Genomic DNA, 20,055 nt, shown 5'->3' on the forward strand with positions numbered 1-20,055 from the left:
AAGCAATCCATATGAAATAAAAATACATAAAATATGAGAATATCCTCAGCTGAGTCTAGAACTAACATTAACACCACCAAGAGAAAGAAATACTTCCTCGGAAAACGAGAAGATGCGAACCAACGGGATGAACTAACTTAGTGGCTGCAGCCGATACTTCACTCAAGGGTGAAAGGCGCAGCTGGATTCCAACTTCTCCAAAGTTGTAGCAAGTTCACACAACAAGCCCTTGAAATTGTAGGAAGGAAACCCACCCTCCTAATGCTGGACCCTAGGCTTCTGGTCCCCTTCGGTGGGGGAAGATAAGCGAGGTAAGTAGTGAGTAAAAGAAAAGTCCCGGAGTCGGTCTTACAGTTTCTCTGACTGCGCCAAAGTGCGCGGGTCGGTTGTGATGCAGAAACATCTCTAATTCAAAGACCATGGCGATTCCCCAACTTTTGCGCTCCCACTGAGGACAACTATAGTCTTTCTTTACCTTTCCTAGGGCAAAAGAAAACAACAACTCCAATCCTGTTTCTCCACCCCTTTCCCCCTCCCCCTACTTCTCAACTACTGTAGTAAAACATGGTTAACAGATCAAAAGCACAATCATCTCCAAATGTGATTAGACTGGACAAAGTAAAATATCTACCTCAGAGTTGATTGTTTTCTTCTTTAATATGGCTGTTGCCTGGCTTCTCTTTTGCTTGTTATCAGCTGCAGAGATTATCCGATTTGGGGCTACAGGCTTGGACCCGCGCTGCCAATTTAAGAAACAGAATTCGTGGAGAAAGAGAGAGGAAAAAGAAAATAAATAATAATAATAATAAATAGCTGTGATAAGTCGGGGAGTTTTGCAAGATGCTCTTTGCTTTCCCTCACCCCTAAACAGGAAAATGTAGAAAAGAAAGTTTATGAAGTTAGGGAACAAAGAAAGCAAACCACTTGTTTCTTAGACAATAGCAGGGCCAGAGTAATCCAAACACCCACCCAGCAGATGAGTACTTTGCTTGTCTAGTTTGCAATTATTCCTATACAAGAAGCATCATTTTCCCCTATAACCACGTTTCCAAAGGGCCATTGTGCTGTGCAGAAATCGAAAACAAAACCAGCCAACCTGGTTCTGATTTGGCTCAATACCCCATCTGCTAAGCTACATGAAATTTTTCAGAATTGACTCCTTTCTGGCAACAAGTGGCATAAATCAGTTTAAGTCCCCATCATGCTTATTCATGTTGCTTAGAAAACGAGGGGGTGGATTTACAATATATGTCCCTAGTTTCTATTTTGGAAATGACATAAGCATTTCCATTTTTTCGAGAGTACTTATTCAATTAACCATCCAGCCATTTATTTGTTGCACTTAACATTAGCACATGCTACTGGACTAGAATACCAAGGTTTTAGGTGCTTTGCTTTCTTGGCTGAGCACAGTATATTCCCCGAGGAGTTGGGTATAATCACAGTGTTATCCAAATAAATGAAAGACTCAAGCATAATTTCAGTGTCCATATTTCAAAAATTTATTTATCTCAAACTGTGCATAATGGAGTAAAAACTTAAGTTGAAAATGTACCTGTTATAAGGATGGTATTAGTTCAAATATATACATGGATTCTCGGCAGACTGATTCAATAATACAGAGCCGAATCTTTAAAATACAACTACGGAAAATAAAAGGGGGAAAACCTTAAAATATCACAGTAAATTTACAGAAATATTACAAACCATAAGAAAATATTTCAAACACAGTAATTTCATGTTTTTTTTTATCTGAACAAAATGGAAAGTTGGGAAACAAAAAAAGCTATTATAAATTACCAACGATGTCAACCTGCATGGCCATTTTTGCTTTTAACAGTAAGTTAAAAAAATTTAGTACAATCTAAAACTTTTGCCCCTTTAAAGACCACGGAGATGGTTTTGCCAGTACTTATTCTAATTTTTTCCTTTTGTACAATTTTTAAACAATTAAAATGTCCAAATCTGATTAATTTTCTTCTTTCCACGTTTGCAACTGTCCTAAATTTCAGCTGCAGAATCAAAATTCAGCAAGAAGCCTCTCCTTGAAAAATATTGGCAAATTCTCAGCTTATAAACAATGGACATTTTGATTGCCATGTTTATCTCGATAAATACTGTACAAAAGTTGCTTGCAAATATTAAAACATTTTTTTTCGTCGCTTGGAGACTAGCTCTAAATATTATTGGTAAAGACTTTTGCAAACTTTCTGCAAAGCTCCTACCGTATCACTAGAACTTTTAAAAAGTTTTGCGTAGTTTTCTTTCCTCCAGATCTATACAAGGTCCATTCCCTCGCCCTCCCCACCCCCCCACCCCAGGTTTTCTCTGTACAAAAATAGTCCCCCCAAAAGAAGTCCAGGATCTCTCATAAAAGTTTTCTTGCCGGCATTGCAGTTTTTGCGTGAGTGCGGATGAGATTGGCGTTGTCTTTTGCAGCTGTCATTTGCTGTGGATGATGACTTTTTTTTTTTTTTTTTTTTTTTCTGAGCGTACCGGGTTTTTCTCCTTGGTGTTTCTTGCTCTCCTTCCATTTCCCTCTTTTTCTTTGAAAATTTCTAACCCGCCCCCTCCAGTTCACTGTCCGGACCTCACATGTGCGAGAGGGGCAGTGTGCCGTTAATGGCCGTGCCGGGCACCGGGCCGCTCTGGTAGTGCTGCGACATGTGAAGTCTGCTGGGGGCGGCAGGCTCCGGCACCTCGGCGCCGGGGAGGTACATGCTGATCATGTCCCGGAGGTCCCCGGCCTGGCAGGGCGCCCTGGAGTGGGAAGAAGAGGTAACCACGGGGGGGCTGGAGCTGGCCTCGGACTTGACCACCGAGCCCATGGAGCCAAGAGCCATGCCAGGGGTGCCCTGCTGCGAATAGGACATGCTGTAGGTCGGCGAGCCGTTCATGTAGGTCTGCGAGCTGGTCATGGAGTTGTACTGCAGGGCGCTCACGTCGTAGCGGTGCATGGGCTGCATCTGAGCGGCGCCGTGCGCGTTGAGGCCCGGGTGCTGCGGGTAGCCCAGCTGGTCCTGCATCATGCTGTAGCTGCCGTTGCTCCAGCCGTTCATGTGCGCGTAGCTGTCCATGCGCTGGTTCACGCCCGCGCCGAGGCCGGCGCCCACCCCGACCCCGCTCGCCATGCTGTTGCCGCCCGGGGCGAGCAGCCCTCCCGGCAGCGTGTACTTATCCTTCTTCATGAGCGTCTTGGTTTTCCGCCGGGGCCGGTATTTATAATCCGGGTGCTCCTTCATGTGCAGCGCTCGCAGCCGCTTGGCCTCGTCGATGAACGGCCGCTTCTCCGTCTCCGACAAAAGTTTCCACTCGGCGCCCAGGCGCTTGCTGATTTCCGAGTTGTGCATCTTGGGGTTCTCTTGGGCCATCTTGCGCCGCTGCCCGCGGGACCACACCATGAAGGCGTTCATGGGCCGCTTGACGCGGTCCGGGCTGTTCTTCTGGTTGCCGCCCGCCGCCGCCGCGGTGGAGTTGCCGCCGCCGCCGCCGCCGCCGCCGCCCCCCGAAGTTTGCTGCGGGCCCGGCGGCTTCAGCTCCGTCTCCATCATGTTGTACATGCGGGCGCTGTGCGCGGGCCCGGCCCGCCGGCGGCCGCCGACCCTCGGCCCGGCCGGGACTTTGGGGGCCCGCGGGCGGGGGGGAGAGGAGGAGGGGAGGCGGGCGGGGGTGTCGGGAGCTCAGGGCTCCGCGAGGAAAATCAGACGAAGAATAATTTGGGGGAAGAAAAGAGAGAGGCAAACTGGAATCAGGATCAAAAAAGCGCTTCCCTCCTCTTCTGGCCGATCCAGCCGCCGCCGATGATTGTTATTATTATTTTTTGGAAAGGCTTAAGCCTGGGGCTCAAACTTCTCTCCCTTTCTTTCTCTCTCCTCTTCTTTCTCTCAGTCCTAGTCTTAAAGAGGCAGCAAACTACTTTCCCCCTTTTGCAAACACTCTCTTCTCTGCCTTGACAACTCCTGATACTTTTTTGAACAAGTTAATAGACAACCATCCATGTGACGGGGGCTGTCAGGGAATAAATGGGTTTCCAGCGACCAATCAGCGCGCGGCGGCTCCTCCACTCGAGCCCAGCCTCGCCGCCGGGTTTTGCATGAAAGGGGGCGGGGCCTGCCGCGCCGCCGGCCTCGCGGGGGAGGCGGGGGGAGGCGCGGGGAGGAGAGAGGGGGAGGCGGCTCCCACAGCCAGCCTGCCAGCCACTGAGAAACCTTTGTATCCTCTCTCGCAGCAACAGGTCACACCACACGCCTTTTCGAAGGAAGTGGGTAAACAGCACTAAGACTACGATTTTTTTCTTCTTTAAACTTAATCTTGATTTACTCTTTGGTGCGGGCTGCTGAAATGAGGAGGGGGCGCGAGAAGCTGAGGTGGGGTGGGGGAGGGCAGAGAGGGTGGCTCAGGGCGACTGTCCTCCTAGTATTTCAGGAAACCGGCCGTGCTGGAGTTGGTGTGTCATTGTTCTCCCGCTCCTCCGCACACTGCCCCCAAATCCAGCCGCTCTAGCTCTTCTCCCTAACCTGGCTCGTCCGCTCGCCCCTCTCCCTCCACGGGAGCAGGCGATCGCTCACCCCCTTCTCACACTGTCCCGACAAGAAGTTAACAGACGGAAAGCTCTGTCCTCAAAACCCTCCTTGCTTCCACGTAATTCGCTCTGTTTTAAAAATAAACTCTGCTCGGACTGTGCGGCCTCTAGAGCTGAGGCCGGGCCGGGCCTGGGTAAGCAGCCGAATCCACGCTCTTCCCTGCCCAGCTCAGCCCTCTGGGCAGGAAACCACAGCTTGGCTCTCACCCCAGCCACATCTCCCACCCATCTTTCTCCACTCAGTCGGGTGCAGAGGGGACGCTCGTCCTCTCTCCCATTTTCCTGAGCTTCCCCCAAGGAGGGATCTCAGTGGTGTGGTGTTCCAAAGAGGGCTGGGGGAAGAAAAAGATCCACAGAAGGACGCTCAGAAGTGCTGTCTATGGGGGAGGGTAATCTCAACTTCCTGGCATCCCAGGGCACTGCTTGGAGGTGGCTTTTGAGACGCACTCACAAACTCCCTCCCACGCAGAGTTCCCAGGACTCAAGCAGGACCAGCCCTGGCATTTCCCCCACCTACTTCTACCGCGGTGGCCCATCGCCCCGACAGCCTGGGTCTGGGGCTAACCCCGGAGGGGGCTCCGGGGCTGGGAGGCGGGGGTGGTGCTCTCCAGGCACAGGTGCAGGCCGGGCCGGCAGGAGGAAGGCGACCAGGATTGGGGAAGGGGGGAGCCCGGCAAGGCCCGGGCTGGAGGAGGATGGGATGGGGGGCGGGAGTAGGGGCTCAGGAATCCTGCCCTCCTAGGACCTAAGAGGGTAATTTTAGCCGCTCTCCCATTGTCCCGACGTAAAGATTTCAATAGGTAGGCGCTCAATGCGCAGAGCAATGGCAGCACGTCCGTTACAAATAGGTAGTTTTGTTTCTCTTGTTGTCGCTACACGGAGTCAAACAAAGCCCCGTCTAAGTTTCCTTCCACTCTCTTGTTGGGATCTTTGTGGCTAAAATGCACTTGACTACAAAGCGGGGTGGGGGGGGGGAGGGGGGGCGGGGAGAGGAGAGGAAAAAAAAAACCAAAACCTCGATGCCATTTCTTTTTTTATAAAGGGCTTAAACCATCAGGGTTACTTATTTTCTTTCTTCTGTAACACTCTCTCCGCCTCCCTCCTCCCCGATCTACCCTTACTCACCCTAATAAAATGTACTGAATAGTATCTGTCGGCCACGTTCCATTTATTATCTTTACAAAACTGTGCATTGTTTTGTTCCTTACTAACCTTCTTCCCATAACCTCCAACTTCTCCAATCCCTACCTTCCCAGGCTTTTCTGTTCTTGTCAAACTCAAGATAAGTATGCTCACTGGAAACCCAGAAAAGTTGTGAAAAAGTTGCAGACTTTTCTTAATAAATTATTATTTCCAATCAACCTCTCCTGCCCCTGCAGTTTCTCTTTTTTGCTCTTAAATTATGTTTTGTTTTAGTTATTGTGAATCCGGGAAGGATGAGACTAGCCTTCTGAAAACTCATAAATATATAGTACTCTTCAAAATAAAGCAGTGTCTTCTGTTTATTCGAGGTGTACTATTAAGCTAAACAAGGACCTGGAGATTGGGAAAGAGGAAAGGTTGAGAAGGTCTGGAGAAGAGAAGGCGGCCACCGGCTTTTCAGCGCGTCTGGTTTCAGGGATGTGGCTGGTGCGCCCCCTACTGGTGAATTCGCTTTTCCCAAGACTCTTGCTTTCACCTTTAAAAGGTGTTTGGAAATAATTAAAGAAAAAAAAAAATGAGGGGGATGGGAGTGAGAGCAAATTAATTACACGTAATCTAAACAAAAGAAAAGTTAACATATCGTATAAGCTATGGAACCAAATCACAAGAGTCAGATTTAATTTTCTTAACTTAGAAATGTACATATAACCTCGAGATAAGTGGGAGGTTAAACCATGGGAAAAAATAGGTACAAATTATGAGATTCAACATATGAACGAATTATGATTGTCCAGACGCCATGAAGGGCAGGCCAAGCATTCACTTTGTGATTGTGTACGCATTGGTCTATGCTTAATAGCATTATTCGGAAAACTAAAAAATAGCTTATGGATAATTAAGTTTGAAGAAAAAAAAAGCACAAGGGGTTGATGTGGATAATGGTGGAGTATATATATTAAAATAAATATTAATAATGGATGGTTATAGAAGCAAATGTTATTAATCTCTCTCTCTCTCTCAAAGGTAGTAGTAAGAGGCACACATTTTTCCTTGGTATGATATATAAAAGCTTTTATACATTCTCAGATGCATGTGTTTGTGCCTGAACTCTATAATAATGCATTTAAGAGGTTAAAGGGGCTGGCTAGGTCTTTTGTTAATTGCTTTTATCACATAAATAAGCTATGGAAATACATTACAATTGTGTTATCATTGGTTGCATTTATTTACAGCTTTATTTTAATTAAGCCTGCTGTACTTATCAAGGCAATAAACTACTGTGGCTGGCGTTTATGCATAATAATGTGCTATGAAAATAAGATTAAAGAAGATGGTGATAGCAGAAACAATTTTCTCATTAGATTTTTTAGAACATATGCATTAAAAAAATCAGATCACCGGCCACTCTATTTCAATCCAGCACCATCACTGGGCCCTAAATATAATAATAACTATAACAATCATAATAGATGACAGAAGCAGCTCTGTTTTAGGTTTATAACAGACTGCTACAGTACTAATAACAATACACCGTTGACTACTGGGGAATCAAAATAAGACTTGGAAGAGGGTGCTTCATCCTCTGAGAATTTAAAATGTTGTCATTGGCACAATTTATGAAAATTGAAAGTGCTTAATCTTAAGACAGTGTAACATTTCCCTTCCTTGGGCAGCAGAAAGCTACACACTTTCAGAGTAAGATTAGAAATTAAAAACAAAAATCCTTAACTCCCAGGATATTCTGATTTGATTTTGTTTTATTATAGGCCCCAACTCCAAATCCTTAACTGATTAAGTGTAACTCAGTTTTATTTAAAATCTTTTGCATTGATATTTCCCTCCTAAACTCCTCTCATCCCTCCTCAAGTGTTATAGCTGAAGCCAACTAACAATTTTGTGGAGACAGGGGACTGTAGACTTATTTTTTCTCCTTAGTGGCAAATAGAGGTTTAACTTGCAGTAATTAGGTGAGAACTAGCCAAGCATCTTACTATTATGATGCTTGTTAAAAAACGCTTCTTTTCTGCATCTGCATTTGAGTGTGTTCCCCTCCTCTCTTAATCTTCTTATGGAAATGAAGGCAAACGGCAGGGAACCTGCAGAGTCTTGGAGAATGTCCTTGTTAACTGGAATTTCTCAGCATTGCTAATTAGCAGAGTTTGACGACCACCAGTATTGGGGGGAAAGCTCTGTTTAACCACTCACAAACCATTCCGAGGAAGAGCAGACTAATTTTATTTTGTAATTAAAATCTGAAAAGGGCCCTATTTGACAGTTAGGGCTATGAGAGTTTTATCTCCCCGTGAAATAATTACTGCCTTGATAACTCAATTTTCTGAAAAATGTCAACTGTGGGCTCCAAAAGTTTTAATTTCATTACGTAAGGAAAAAAAGAGAGAAAAATAGAAGAAAATATACAGAGAGGATTTCTAATTCTGGAACTTGTTAAATATATTAGGAGCTAGATTTGGCCAAATGAAGGGTTGTTTTTCTCCTTTTTTAAAATCATGTTTCCTTCAGATCCTAACCTTCCAACCAGCTCCAGGGAAAGTGACCATAGTAGTGATCATACTGGAATGAAAGAAATCATACCAGTAGTGTGGTAAGTAAGAGGCAAATAAAACTAAAAAGAGAAGTACGGCAACCCAAGGAAAGTTCCTGATTTTAAAAGCCAAAAATAAAGGAGGATTTCAATGTTTAGGACAATGTTGGTACAATCTGGTAAGATGAAGTTTTATTGACATTTATCCCCAAACACAAGAAAAAAGAAAACTGGGAATTATAAAGTAAGGAAATCGGGTATAAGCCAATTTTTAAAATGTTTCCTTCTCCCTTCTAAACTGCAAAAATCCTCAATCACTCCAAACTGGATTATGCCATAAGACTTTCAAAATGATCAACACTTGATTCTCCAAGATTTATGAAATAAACATAGATAAATGAAGGTAAAGAAAGGTATTAGAGGATTTCTTTTCCTTAAAAGAGCATCATATATTCCCCCCCCCCCCCACAAATCAATAAAAAATAAGCTGGAAAAAGTTAGAATATTGAAAGTAAGAGAAAAAATTAGAATAGAATTGTACTGTTATCAAACTTCATTTGCTTTAGACTGTGAAGGATCCCTCACAGGAAATCCTAGAGGGGATACTTCAATTTTTATAAAGCAGTTTTCAAAATGATAGAAACTCTTTCATCTACATTTCCTCCATTTTCTTCCTATGGCCAAACTTGTCAGATTTTGGAAGCATGAAGGATTATTGACAGGAACAGAAATAATAAATGTTTCTAGCTAATACAAAGAACTAGCATATACTTCTATCCCTTTTTATTTATTAAGGCATAGATATGCATATGGATGCATGGTAGATTGACAATTTAAAATTGCTTAATCATATTTTTTTCTTCTTGTCTCTCCCTTCAGCACCTTGCCTTTAATTTCCAGAAGTGGTATTACACATAACAAATGAACAAGGGGATAACAAATGCTATTTCAGTCCAGACCCAATTTCACCAAATAATTTCACTCAAGAGCTGTAAGGACTCTTGAAACCTAAGGAATGCAGGGCTGACTCTGCATTCAGCTCCTTTTTATACTCATTCTCTTTCATCTAATTCCCACTGATGAAATAAATACATTTTTAAAAGAACTCAATAGTTAGAAAACTAAATATATTTCCCCTTTCAAATTACAGCAACAGAAGTTATACGCAATCACTTGTGTATGTCTTCAGGATTATATGTGATAATAATCATCTTGCTTACGGTATTATATATGTACATCCTTCATATATTCCAGCTTAAATATTTTCTGGGAAAGAGGGTTCACACTTCACAATTTCATTTCCATTTCTGAATGATCAAGCAATTATAACATAAGATTCTGTCTCTGCACTGCAGCTATTGTCCAGGGAAAAATTCAGTGTGGCCATTAAATCATCTAATTATTTAAACAGAAATTCTCTTTTTAAAAAGACAAAATGAAAATTTAAAGAGCTGCCACCAGTGGTTTTCATTTGCACTGAAAAAAATGAACCTATGATTTTGATATTAAAATTTAGGAGAAACAAATGAAAAACAAAAATAAAAGCCCAGCATACAGATTACCGGGAACTGCAAATGGGCCAAAAAACCCATGGGCCTTTTCACACATCTAAATCATTGCTTGGGAGTCTAAATACAAATCTCCCTGATTCACTACACTATCTTGTGCAATTAATCATACCAAAGGAACGGGGTTTCCTTAGAATCCTAATTTTCCAGTGACCAGGGTTGTTACCCTCATTTTAGGAAATAGACGATTGTTTCAAATTCTCCAACTGTGATTATTTCATTTAGTTATGACCACAACTTTTGTGTGAAAAATAAATGTAAGTCCACCTTAAGGTTTCTCTAGGCCATATTAAATGACACATAAATGACATCCCAGTGCGTGCCGGGCTCCACACACACTGTACTGGCAATCTACCAAGCAGAGAGAACATCTTTCCCTTAGCCTGGTCCCTTCCAAGCTAGAGCAATGGGATTTAATTTTCTTCCTTCTGGAGATCTCATGGCGCATACTGCTCCTGTGTTACCTGCAAAATCCCCTTTCCTGAAGTACAGTCAGGCATAATACAAAGTCACAAAAAGTGACAACTCAACAACCTCAGAAGGCAGAGGTGTTTGGCACCCCAAAAAGCAAGTTGGGGGAAGAAAGCTCTGCTTAACGTGTGTGTGAGGGATAGGAGTACTATCAAAGGAAAAGGAAGAAAGACTTTCACCTGTTTCCATGAAAAGACATTGAAAGCAAGCCATTAAAAAAAAAAAAACACCCTACAATCACCATCAGCTCTAAACAAAACTGTTACCCACTTTTTCTCCAAGATTTGCAGCATCATCTAGCCCTGGAAAGTGCTCTAAATGAAAGTACACACCCATCCTGGGCGGACTGGCATCAAGGCCTCCCATCGACATCTGGAGCCCTCTCCCAAAAGCTCTTCTGCTCTCAAAAGAAATGTCTGAGAAGTCTGCCTTCCCAGGGGTCCACTTCTGCTCAAGCCCTATTGCCCCCCCCCTTCCAGCCCCGGCTCAGATGGAGTTGGGCTTCCAAACCCATCCCAATGGAATTCTCAGATTGTTAGCCTGATAATCTTTAAAGGCTCCTTCGGAGCTGGGGCTCTGACTTTTATCTCCCCTCCCACCCTTCTTCCCTTTTTGTAGGCTCTCCCCACTCCTTTTCCCTCTCACCCCACCTCCCCTTAATTTGAAGATCATTGACACGATAGGCTGTAATGAGTCCTTCAGAAACTGTTATGATCTACGGTGACAATCTCTGCACCTAATTCACAGATTATTGACAAGCACTGTGGGCTCAATGGTGTCAAGTTGTACTTGTTTCAACACCCTTCAGCAACCCACATAGCAGCTGGGCCCTGGATTAGGACCCACAGTCTGGCAGTGCTTATCTGCCTGCTGAGTGGTGGAGAGATGAGTATCTGTCTATACCCCAGCTCCTTCCCAAGCCGGGCTGTGCTTTCTCCCTGGCGCCTTGTCTGTCTCAGGGTTGGATCAAGTGAACTAAAGGATCTTCAAAGTTTAAAGACAAAGTAAAAGAGCAAACAATGATAAATGAGGGTTCATCCTTATAATCTTGGTTTTAATAATCAATCATTTTCTCCATCCCCAAATAGCTACCAAACTCCAAGCCCCATATACTCGCTTTCAGAATGAGGTTTGGGTTCACCAGGAAAGGTGTGAGGGATGGAGGGGAGAGGGGGCTGAGGACTTAGCACTCAGTGGGTCCAAAGCTAGGCTGGCCCATCCTCCCGGATCGCCCTCAGAATCGGGCAAGATTGACCACTTACAAAGCAGGGCGCCCAGCCAACAGGCTCGGGCTCTGGCCTGGACACTGGGACAAGAGACCAAAAATGCCCGCCCCGCCCCTAAAGGGCGCTTTGCTGCTGCGGAGAAAACACAGCGGGTGGCCAGCGTTGCGGCTCTGCCTGCTGCTAAGGAGTCAGTCACTCGCTGCCCCCTCCCCAGGCCCCAAAGATGGAAGGGCTGCTTTCCTGCGTGCCGCCGTGGGGCGTGAGATTCCAGTAGGGCCTGAGGCCGCCTGAAACCACAGAAATGACACTGTGCTGGGAGAGCTGGGTGGTATTCCCAGGCCTAGGCCACCCACTTGTTTAGTTCTTTTTCCTAAACTAGGGGTTGCGCTTTCTCCCTGGGTCCTGGGAATTTGGGGGAGCACTGCCTGCCCTCCCTCAGCCAAGTGCGGCTCCTCCCCTCGCCTTCTCCCTATAGGTTGGGACCCCCGCGGGGCAGAAGGGGGTTGTGTGAAATCTCAGCCCCTGCTTTTGCAAATTCTACATCACTTCCGAACAGCAGGCATGTACCCTCTTTAGCTGGGCACCTCCAAGATTCTGCTGGCTTTGGCCTCCCCACGCCGCAGGCAGCCTGGGGCCACGGCTGTCAGAGCACTGTTTGTCACCTTAACGGGGTTGGCACCAAAGTTGGCCCGGACTTAATGTTTCTGTACTGGAGACTAGTCTTTTGGTGAAGCAAAGGGTGAGGGGGCCTCTCTAGCAGGGAATCCCGCTTGCCCATCATTTCCATAGAATTCCGGGTAAAAATTGATTTAAAGCCTTGATTCTCTCCCTGCCACTGTATCCGAACTCATTATTGAGAAACATAAGCCGAGATTCGATTCTGGCATCAGAGGGAGAAAGCGCCTCTCATCTCACCGAGCAGCAATTTCCCTGAAAACACAATCTCAGATCTTCTGACTGTGGGAGGTGGGAAGAATGAATGTAAGGCCAACGTTAAAAACAACTTGAGTAGCCACAGTATTAAATATTTTAAGAAGTAATTCTGTTATGAAAATTAAGCTAGTTTCCTTCAATAGGCAAACTTAAAAAAAAAAAAAAGCAAACAAGCAAGCCATAAACTTCTTGAGGTTTTCATCTAAAAGTTAAAATTGTATGTACAATCCACAAGATCCAAATCATCAAACACCTTGTTGAGACCATTTGTGTTCATTTTTTAGCACACACATTGTTTCAGTTTGATCTTAAACACCTAAACAAACCCATATTTTCCCACTGTTTTAAGTTCAGAGGATGTGTCATTTTATCTTTCTGAAAGAATTCAAAGTGTACTTTTGCCCTCACTCTCAGACCAAAGAAAAAGTCAAAGCTCTTTCTCATGTAGACAGGTAGTTTTTGAAAGTGTAAAAAATACTCCTCTTCCCCTAGGATAATTTGGATTCCTGGTCAATGAAAATACTGAATTTAAAAAGAAAATACTCTTTATCATTGGCACACCTTTCCTGGAATCCTACAGTTCAGGAAAATAGAGAGAGAGAGAGAGAGAGAGAGAGGTGTCAGGCACCTGTTTCTTAAAGAACATCTGGAATTTAACTGCTAGGTGGGAAAGGAAAAGTTTGATCAAGATTGATTTGGGGGAAAGGAAACATTCAAAGAAGAGACTGACCTTTTAATTACACTCTGAAAATAAAATTTTAAAGAAGCAAGTTATTTCGTTTACTCAGAGACTCCGTTACTATACTTGAAAGGGCCTCTGAGGGCATTCAAGATGCTGCTGACAATGTCAAAACAGCACGCAGCACCATCTTTCGTTTTATTTTTTGAAATGTGGACAAAACGGGAGAAGTCACTTTTGCTTGGTTCTCCACTGCTACAGAGGAAAATTCTCACTTTCTCTCTCTCTCTTTTAAAATCATGCTTCTCTACCTGTTTTAGTACCGCTAAATCTTTAAAAAGAGTCCCAAATCCAAACGTGGGGTAGGAAGTGGCTGCCAGGATGTGAGGAGGGGGAAGAGATTCGTCTTTATTTTATATTGAATTAAAATTGCTTTATCTCCTTTTAACATTTTATTGAATTAAACTTATATTATCTTTCAAGGATATAAGAACTTGTTTCCCCTTCCCATCTGCTTTTTGGAGGGTAATAAAGAGTTTTCTCTAACCTCAGAGCAAGGTTCTAGTGATTTCCAGGACTGGCGCTACGCAGCTCCTACTGTGTCCAACAGGGGGCGCTGGCCACGAACCTGCGCAGCGGCTCAGCCACGCTTCACATCTGAGCCGGGTTCTAGCCCCTGAAGGCGAGAGCCGCTCGCGGGGTCGAGTACAGAGCTTTAGTCTTCGTGGATAAAAAGAGATTAAAGGCTAAATTCTTTTTTGGGGTGTGTGTGCGTGCGTGGGTATGTGTGTGTGTGTACGGGGGGCGGTGGTTATCAATTTTAACCAACTACGAAAATGTAGAGCTTTTTATCCTTTGATGTTCTCATAAAGAAACTCCTATCGGTGGGGGAATTACACAGTTTCTGAGCCAACACTGCAGCTACAGTGTGGGGGAAATTATTTAATTAAAAATATATTTTTCCATCTGTTCACATGATCTTTTTAGAAGTACTTTAAAAGCTGACACTGATCCCTTTGGCCTGTTCACCCTGCCCCAAGTTTCAAATACTTTAGCTATTTCGAAGGCCCTTCTATTAATTTGAAGGGGGGAAAAAAGAGACCCAAATATTTAAATGCCCCCAAACAGTTACTCCTCTGCATCCTTTTTCTTTCTTTCTTCCTTTCTTCCTTCCTTCCTTTCTTTCTTTCTTTCTTTCTTTCTTTCTTTCTTTCTTTCTTTCTTTCTTTCTTTTTCTTTAAATAGGGACTTTTATGTGATTGACACATTTCACATTGCCTATTCTGCAAAGCCAGGTATAAATGACAAGAAGCGACTCTAAAAAAATTTTTTTGATGTTGGACTACATAACGCCCAAGTATAAGATGAAATCTAAATAAAATTGTAATCCACCCACCCCCACGCTAACTTAAAAAAAAAAGAAGAAAAAACCTTCACCTGTATTTAAATAGCGTGTCTTTAATTACAGCAGTTGGGGATGCATGAGGCTGAAATGAAATTAGCAGTCATTACCAGTCCTTTAACTCTGTGGTGCTTTTGATCAGCACTAAATTAGCTTTCCAGTCCTAACAAAGACTCTACAGCAAGCAGTGGGCTGTAAATAAGACAGCGCGACCTGCCCTCAACACCTTTTCTCTTGTCAATCATAGCTCTATCATTCAGCCCAAGATTAACCTTTATCTACCAAATTTTTTTAAAAGAAGAACGAAAGAAAGAAGAAAAAGAAAAAGGAGGCGGGAAGGAAAGCCCCCTTACCACCACATGTCGAAATAACAGAGGTTCCTAAGAGCCCCCTTTAAATTGTATTATAATGAGCCCGTGTCAGAATCTGCAATTTCCAAATCATCCCTCCCCACCCCACCCCGCTACAGCTCTCGAGTATATTAGAAGAGTCAGAATGCTGTTCAGGTAGGAAAGGAATCCCTTTCCCCGAATTACTAGTTGGGCATGGGCCACCCTCCGTAAGTCAATTTGCCATTAGCCTCTCCTATTACTCTAACAAAATTTCGGGAGAGGAGGAATGTTTGAGGAGAAGACATTGATAATTTTAAGGCATGTACATAAGTTTCCGGGATGAAAACAATCAATTTACTCCACTAATAGTCTCTAGTTTCTAAGTCTGCGGAGAAAAAAACCACCAACAGCAGCAACAAAAACCCAGCTGCTTTTCCCAGTACTGAATTGAGAAAGTAAAACACTGGTTCAAATTGCCATTAGAGGGCGCCAGAGAGCAAGCCCCTCTCCCTCGCACAACTTCCCACAGAAGCCCTCCTAGCTTCCAGCTTCGCCATGCTCTGTAATTCCTTCTCTCAGGTAATATTTCTTGCTTATCCTGCCCTCTTGCTTCTCTAGCCCCCTCAATGTCAATCTCTCATAAAGAACAAGGTGTCGCCATGTCCCTTTCCTTTTCACATCCTTCCCCCCAGCCACCACCAAAATAGTAAGATGCCAGATGAAACGGTAGCAACCCCTTAATGATATATACCTTTTTGACTCAAATCACTCTTTCCACTCTATGTAATCGTGGCATGGAGAAGGTTCTTTGTAGGGATGAAATGTTGGATTTTAATATTTTTTAAATGGAAGCCTGAAAATTTCATTTCTGCATTTCTCTCTGGGGGCTCACGGATTTCTTTATTTTCATAGAAAAGGAAACACACACACTATTGCATGGCAGCTGATTATGTTCAGTGCTAAAACTGCTCAGAAGAGAATAAAATAATGTCATTTCATTTCTGCATTTGTCAAAGAAATCAAAATTAGTATTTAATCCCAAAAGTTAATGCTTTCAGACTTAAATCTGTCTGTGTTAAATGACTGCCACACAGGGTGTATTTCCACATCTTTTAAAGGTCAAAAGAAAAAAAAATAGAATGAGAGGAGAAGAAAGTGAGTTGGGGGGGTGGGCGGAGAGGAGTGAGCTAGCAGTGAATGTCAAAGTTGGGTTGCAAGCTACTTACATGTCCATGTCAGATCAGGGTGTTGTCTTGTAGCAGTTTGATTGGCAGGTAAAAAAGCGAAAGAACGTGAGGGCTCCCTGAGCCTCTTGTCAGCCCAAGCTTGATCACTTCTCACCGGACAGAACGAGTTGAAGGAGCTTGCAATTCCCCTCTCATCCTCCATCCAAAGCACCATGAATCCATTTCGGCTTTTCTTCCCCCCAGTCTCTCCATCAGCCTCCTGCCTTCAACCGCTTCGCCTTACACCAGCCTCCAAGACCTAGCCTAGCTTTGCCACTGCAATCCCCTGCAACAAGAAAAATCGTTTATGGCTTAAAACCCCAAATGGCTGATTTTTTAAAAGAGAGAGAGAGGGAGAGGGAGAGAGAGAGGAGAGAGAGGGTGAGGGGGAGAGAGAGGGGGAGCGAGAAGAATGCACCCAGAGAACAACAAAAAAGTCAGTTATCCTAACACTGCTCTATCCCCCCACCGTACAGAAGAAGAATAAAAAAAAAAGCTTTATGTTTTTTCAGTGGGTATTCAAAGATAATTTGATGCCATTGTTTCTGCTACAGATGGTTCTTTTAAATACAATAACACGGCTCTTTGTGCAGGCTACCCACAATAAAAATCGAAAGCGTTCCCCTGAATAACCATTTTGTTCTCTCTTGTATGGGGCCAACAAAAGATGCCGTGAGGTAATGGGTTCTGTTTATTGAAGCCATAGAATAGGGGTTTGATAAAGATTTTTTTAAAGCAGAAGACCTTGCAAGGTCAGGCTGATCTCTTCATATTTTTTTATTAAAATATTTGTCCAATAGATTATTCCTTGGTGCAGCTGCAGGTTTCCTCCTCGATTCTTAATCAGCCCAAACATCTGTCTCTTTGAGGAGGCTTTAAAAAGTCTGCAATTGTATCAATGGTGCAGGAACCTTATCAAATACTGGGTTTTTAGGCTCAGGGCAGGCAAAGGCAATGGAGTTTCAATTCTGTTTGGTCCTGATGGGGTGAGGTGGAGGGCTGGGGGGGAGAGGAAACACACCAGCCCCAGATAGGGTGACTGGAGAAAACCAGGTTTCCTCCCCACCGCTCCCCACTCCCTGTTGGCCATGCATAACTGCACACCAGACACACAGATCACTGAGGACTTGAGATGTGTCTCCTGATCTCTGCAAGCTCCACCCGTGCATGCATGTTGGACAGGGGTTAGGCATGTTTTCTTACCACGCTCCCCTTCTCCTCTAGTTAGGTCTCCAATCCCGGAAAACCTAGGGTGGGATGCCATGGGGAGGAGTGGAACAAGCTAAAGGTTAGACTTTAGCACCCAAAGGGTCCTACTCTTGGCTCTCTTTCACTCACTGTTAGCTTTGACTCATTGATTGCTATCCTGCCAGGGGACTGGTGGCCACAGCCCTCCTGCTACGGTGCCCCATCCCCTCAGGCTTCTTCTTATAGCCACCCTGCTTCCCCCTCCGTTCCACAGAGAACATCTGCTTCCCCTCGCAGGGGAAGCCCTGCCACCTAGACCCAGCCGAGGTCTGTATCAACTTGGAGCCCTGAACACTTAGGCAATGAGGGTGCTGCAGGGGAAGATGGCTAGGTGTCTCTACCTTTCTATAGGAATTAATGCCAGGACTCTCTGGGCCTCCAATAGCCCAGAGTGACTGTAATCCACTCTCATGACTTCTGCTCTGTGTATCGTCACTTGTGGCAAGACAATAGTCTGGGGAAATGGCTTCAATCTTAAAAACAAGTTTTCGTTGGGTTCTCTATCTCTGCCCCCTGCCCCATTTAGTCCTCCCTTTCTTCCCACAAACCATTCAAAATAAAAGAAAGATAAACCCTCAAATGAATCTCTTGACAGAACTGATCTTAGCTTCTACCTTCCCTTTCAGAAACAATAATATTATTGGTTTACAACTGGTCTGAAGTAATCTAATAAGGAATTCTTGAGGACTATTACTTAGACACCAATTAAAGCCTTTCCTACAAAACTTGAAAAACAAACACAAACAATAAAACAGAAAATTAAACAATATTTCACATGGTTGTTTCTCAATAATTCATTTTCTATCTCAGGATGAACACCTTAATATTAGTTCAAAAGGAATGAAAGTCAGGACAATATTAAAAAGTTACACACATCCCAACACTCTCTGGATCAAGAAAACTGTGCCTATATAAGTGTGTGTTGGTGGAGGGAGGGAGTGGAGAGTGTAAATCAAGAGCAAACTTTAATGGAATAGGCTGAGGAGTGTTTTGCTTTCCTCACTGTTGGCAAGGTGGGAGGGGACGCATTATGCAAAATGGAAAGTCAACAGTAGAAATACCTACTCCAACTAAAGGTGGAGTGGGAGACAGTACATGTAAAATGTTGAATCCAGTGTTTCATAACTTTGTACTACAAAAGTAATCCACTGAAATAACGGAATAATCTCTTCCTGCTTCCCTTGTCATACGTTTTTTCTGAATATCAAAACTTATAAAGGATGCCCCAACCTGATGAAAGCTATTTTCCTTCTCATATAACTGAAAGAATCTGAACTGCTTGTCCTCTTTCCAGCAAGGGAGGGGCTTGGGGCTGAATCTAAGTCTGTAAGATAGGAAGGCATCAGTGAGTACCCTAAGGTGTCTAAAAGTGAGTAAACCTTACACATCTTATCAGTTGAGTCTATTCAATCCCAGTCACAAGGAAGTTTAAAATCTCTCAGGTGGCCTCACTCTCCTGTTAAGGACAGGAAGACAGTTTTGTAGGTAAGCCTCCAAAAGTTGTCTCAAAAGCTGTAATGCAATGACATTCTATCTGACATGGGGGAAAACTTCAGCCTATAACTAAAAAATGTGGAATGTGTCACGGTGAAGGGCAAAAGTGACAAACTGCCTTGGTAGGTGAGGGAATCAAGAACCAGTTGCCTGCAACTGGAAAATTGCTTAAAACAACAACAACAACAGCAACCTTTCTGTATCCACAAACTAATCTAACTGGTCAGCTCCTCTCTCAGAGCAAACACACACCACCAAAACGATTCTAAGTTATAGAAACGGCTTTCTGACGGGGTTGGGGAATCCGTGTGCACCGATTTATGGGTGTTTATAGGTGGCTCTGAACTGGAAACTTCACTATTCAAAAGGGCTTTGGGGCCAAAGTTGAGCTCTCCAGTTCTACAAGCAACAAGCCATACTGGGGAGATGGGGTGGGGAGGGCATACTCCCCCCCACCCCGGCCCCCCCTACTGGGAAGCATTCAGCAAGAACTACTCAGATTGAGGAAGGGAGGGAGGGAGGGAAGGAAAGAAGAAAAGGAAGGAAGGCAGAAAGGGAGGGAAGGAGGGAGGAAAGGAAAGGAAAGGAAAGGAAAGGAAAGGGAAGGGAAGGGAGGGGAAGGGAGGGGAAGGGAGGGGAAAAGAAGGGAAGGGAAGGGAAGGGAAGGGAAGGAAAGGGAAAGTAGAGAGGGGATAAAAGAAGAGGATTTAATGGCAGAGGGGATTAGCAAGAGGGGCACCCGGGACCTGGTTTTAAATTGGCGAGTGCTGCTTATTAGAAAACACTGTACGCACGATCAGGGTCTGGATGTTCCAGGGAACCAGTGACCGTACAAATCATGAGTTTCACAGAGATGGCACAGTGCCATGCTTTAGCCATCAGCTACCGTGAAAACTGTAGCTTCCCTCTCGCAGGCAATCCGTCATTCACTACTGGCTGCTCTCTCTACCTCTCCACACGGAAAAAAGTCGGACTCGGACGGCCTCCGGCGCGGCCTGGGCCCCGGGGACCCTCTGGGAACACTGGCGCGCGGGCGGGCGGCCGAGTGCCGGCCAGCGGGGCTCGGATAGGAGCCGCCCGCGCCAGGTCGGAGGGCGACTGCTTCCCCAGCCTGCGGAGGGTACCGGCCGCGAGTGCCTCCAAATACACCACGGGACTGTGAACGTGTTGCTCCCGTCAACTCGCCCAACACGATTCAATTATTCACTT

General features: G+C 44.5%; 2 protein-coding genes across 8 annotated transcripts in view; both read right to left on the minus strand.

The window, feature by feature from the left end:
- Positions 1-20,055, minus strand: part of LOC309629761 (uncharacterized protein) — a 137,951-nt gene that overhangs the window by 27,564 nt on the left and 90,332 nt on the right. For 4 of the 7 annotated variants that reach the window (XM_082394271.1, XM_082394270.1, XM_082394269.1 and 1 more), the window contains exon 2: positions 16,105-16,390. In XM_082394271.1, coding sequence (XP_082250397.1) covers positions 16,105-16,112 — 8 coding nt within the window. In that variant the 5' untranslated portion in view covers positions 16,113-16,390. Of the gene's footprint in view, positions 1-631; positions 740-16,104; positions 19,238-20,055 lie in introns of those variants that run through there. The other 3 variants (XR_014245207.1, XR_014245208.1, XR_014245209.1) reach the window with 2 other exon arrangements.
- On the minus strand, positions 2,316-3,686 carry SOX2 (SRY-box transcription factor 2). Its single transcript, XM_082394216.1, has one exon. It carries the CDS (start codon positions 3,558-3,560, stop codon positions 2,592-2,594), a length of 969 nt encoding a protein of 322 aa, XP_082250342.1. The 5' UTR covers positions 3,561-3,686; the 3' UTR covers positions 2,316-2,591.

This window comes from Balaenoptera borealis (genome assembly GCF_965194805.1).
Source record: "Balaenoptera borealis genome assembly, chromosome: 5".
Lineage (NCBI taxonomy): Eukaryota > Metazoa > Chordata > Mammalia > Artiodactyla > Balaenopteridae > Balaenoptera > Balaenoptera borealis.

What these genes read in the sequence shown, in the direction of transcription:
- SOX2 (XM_082394216.1), bottom strand. Translation starts at nt 3,560, where the DNA reads ATGTACAACATGATGGAGACGGAGCTGAAGCCGCCGGGCCCGCAGCAA.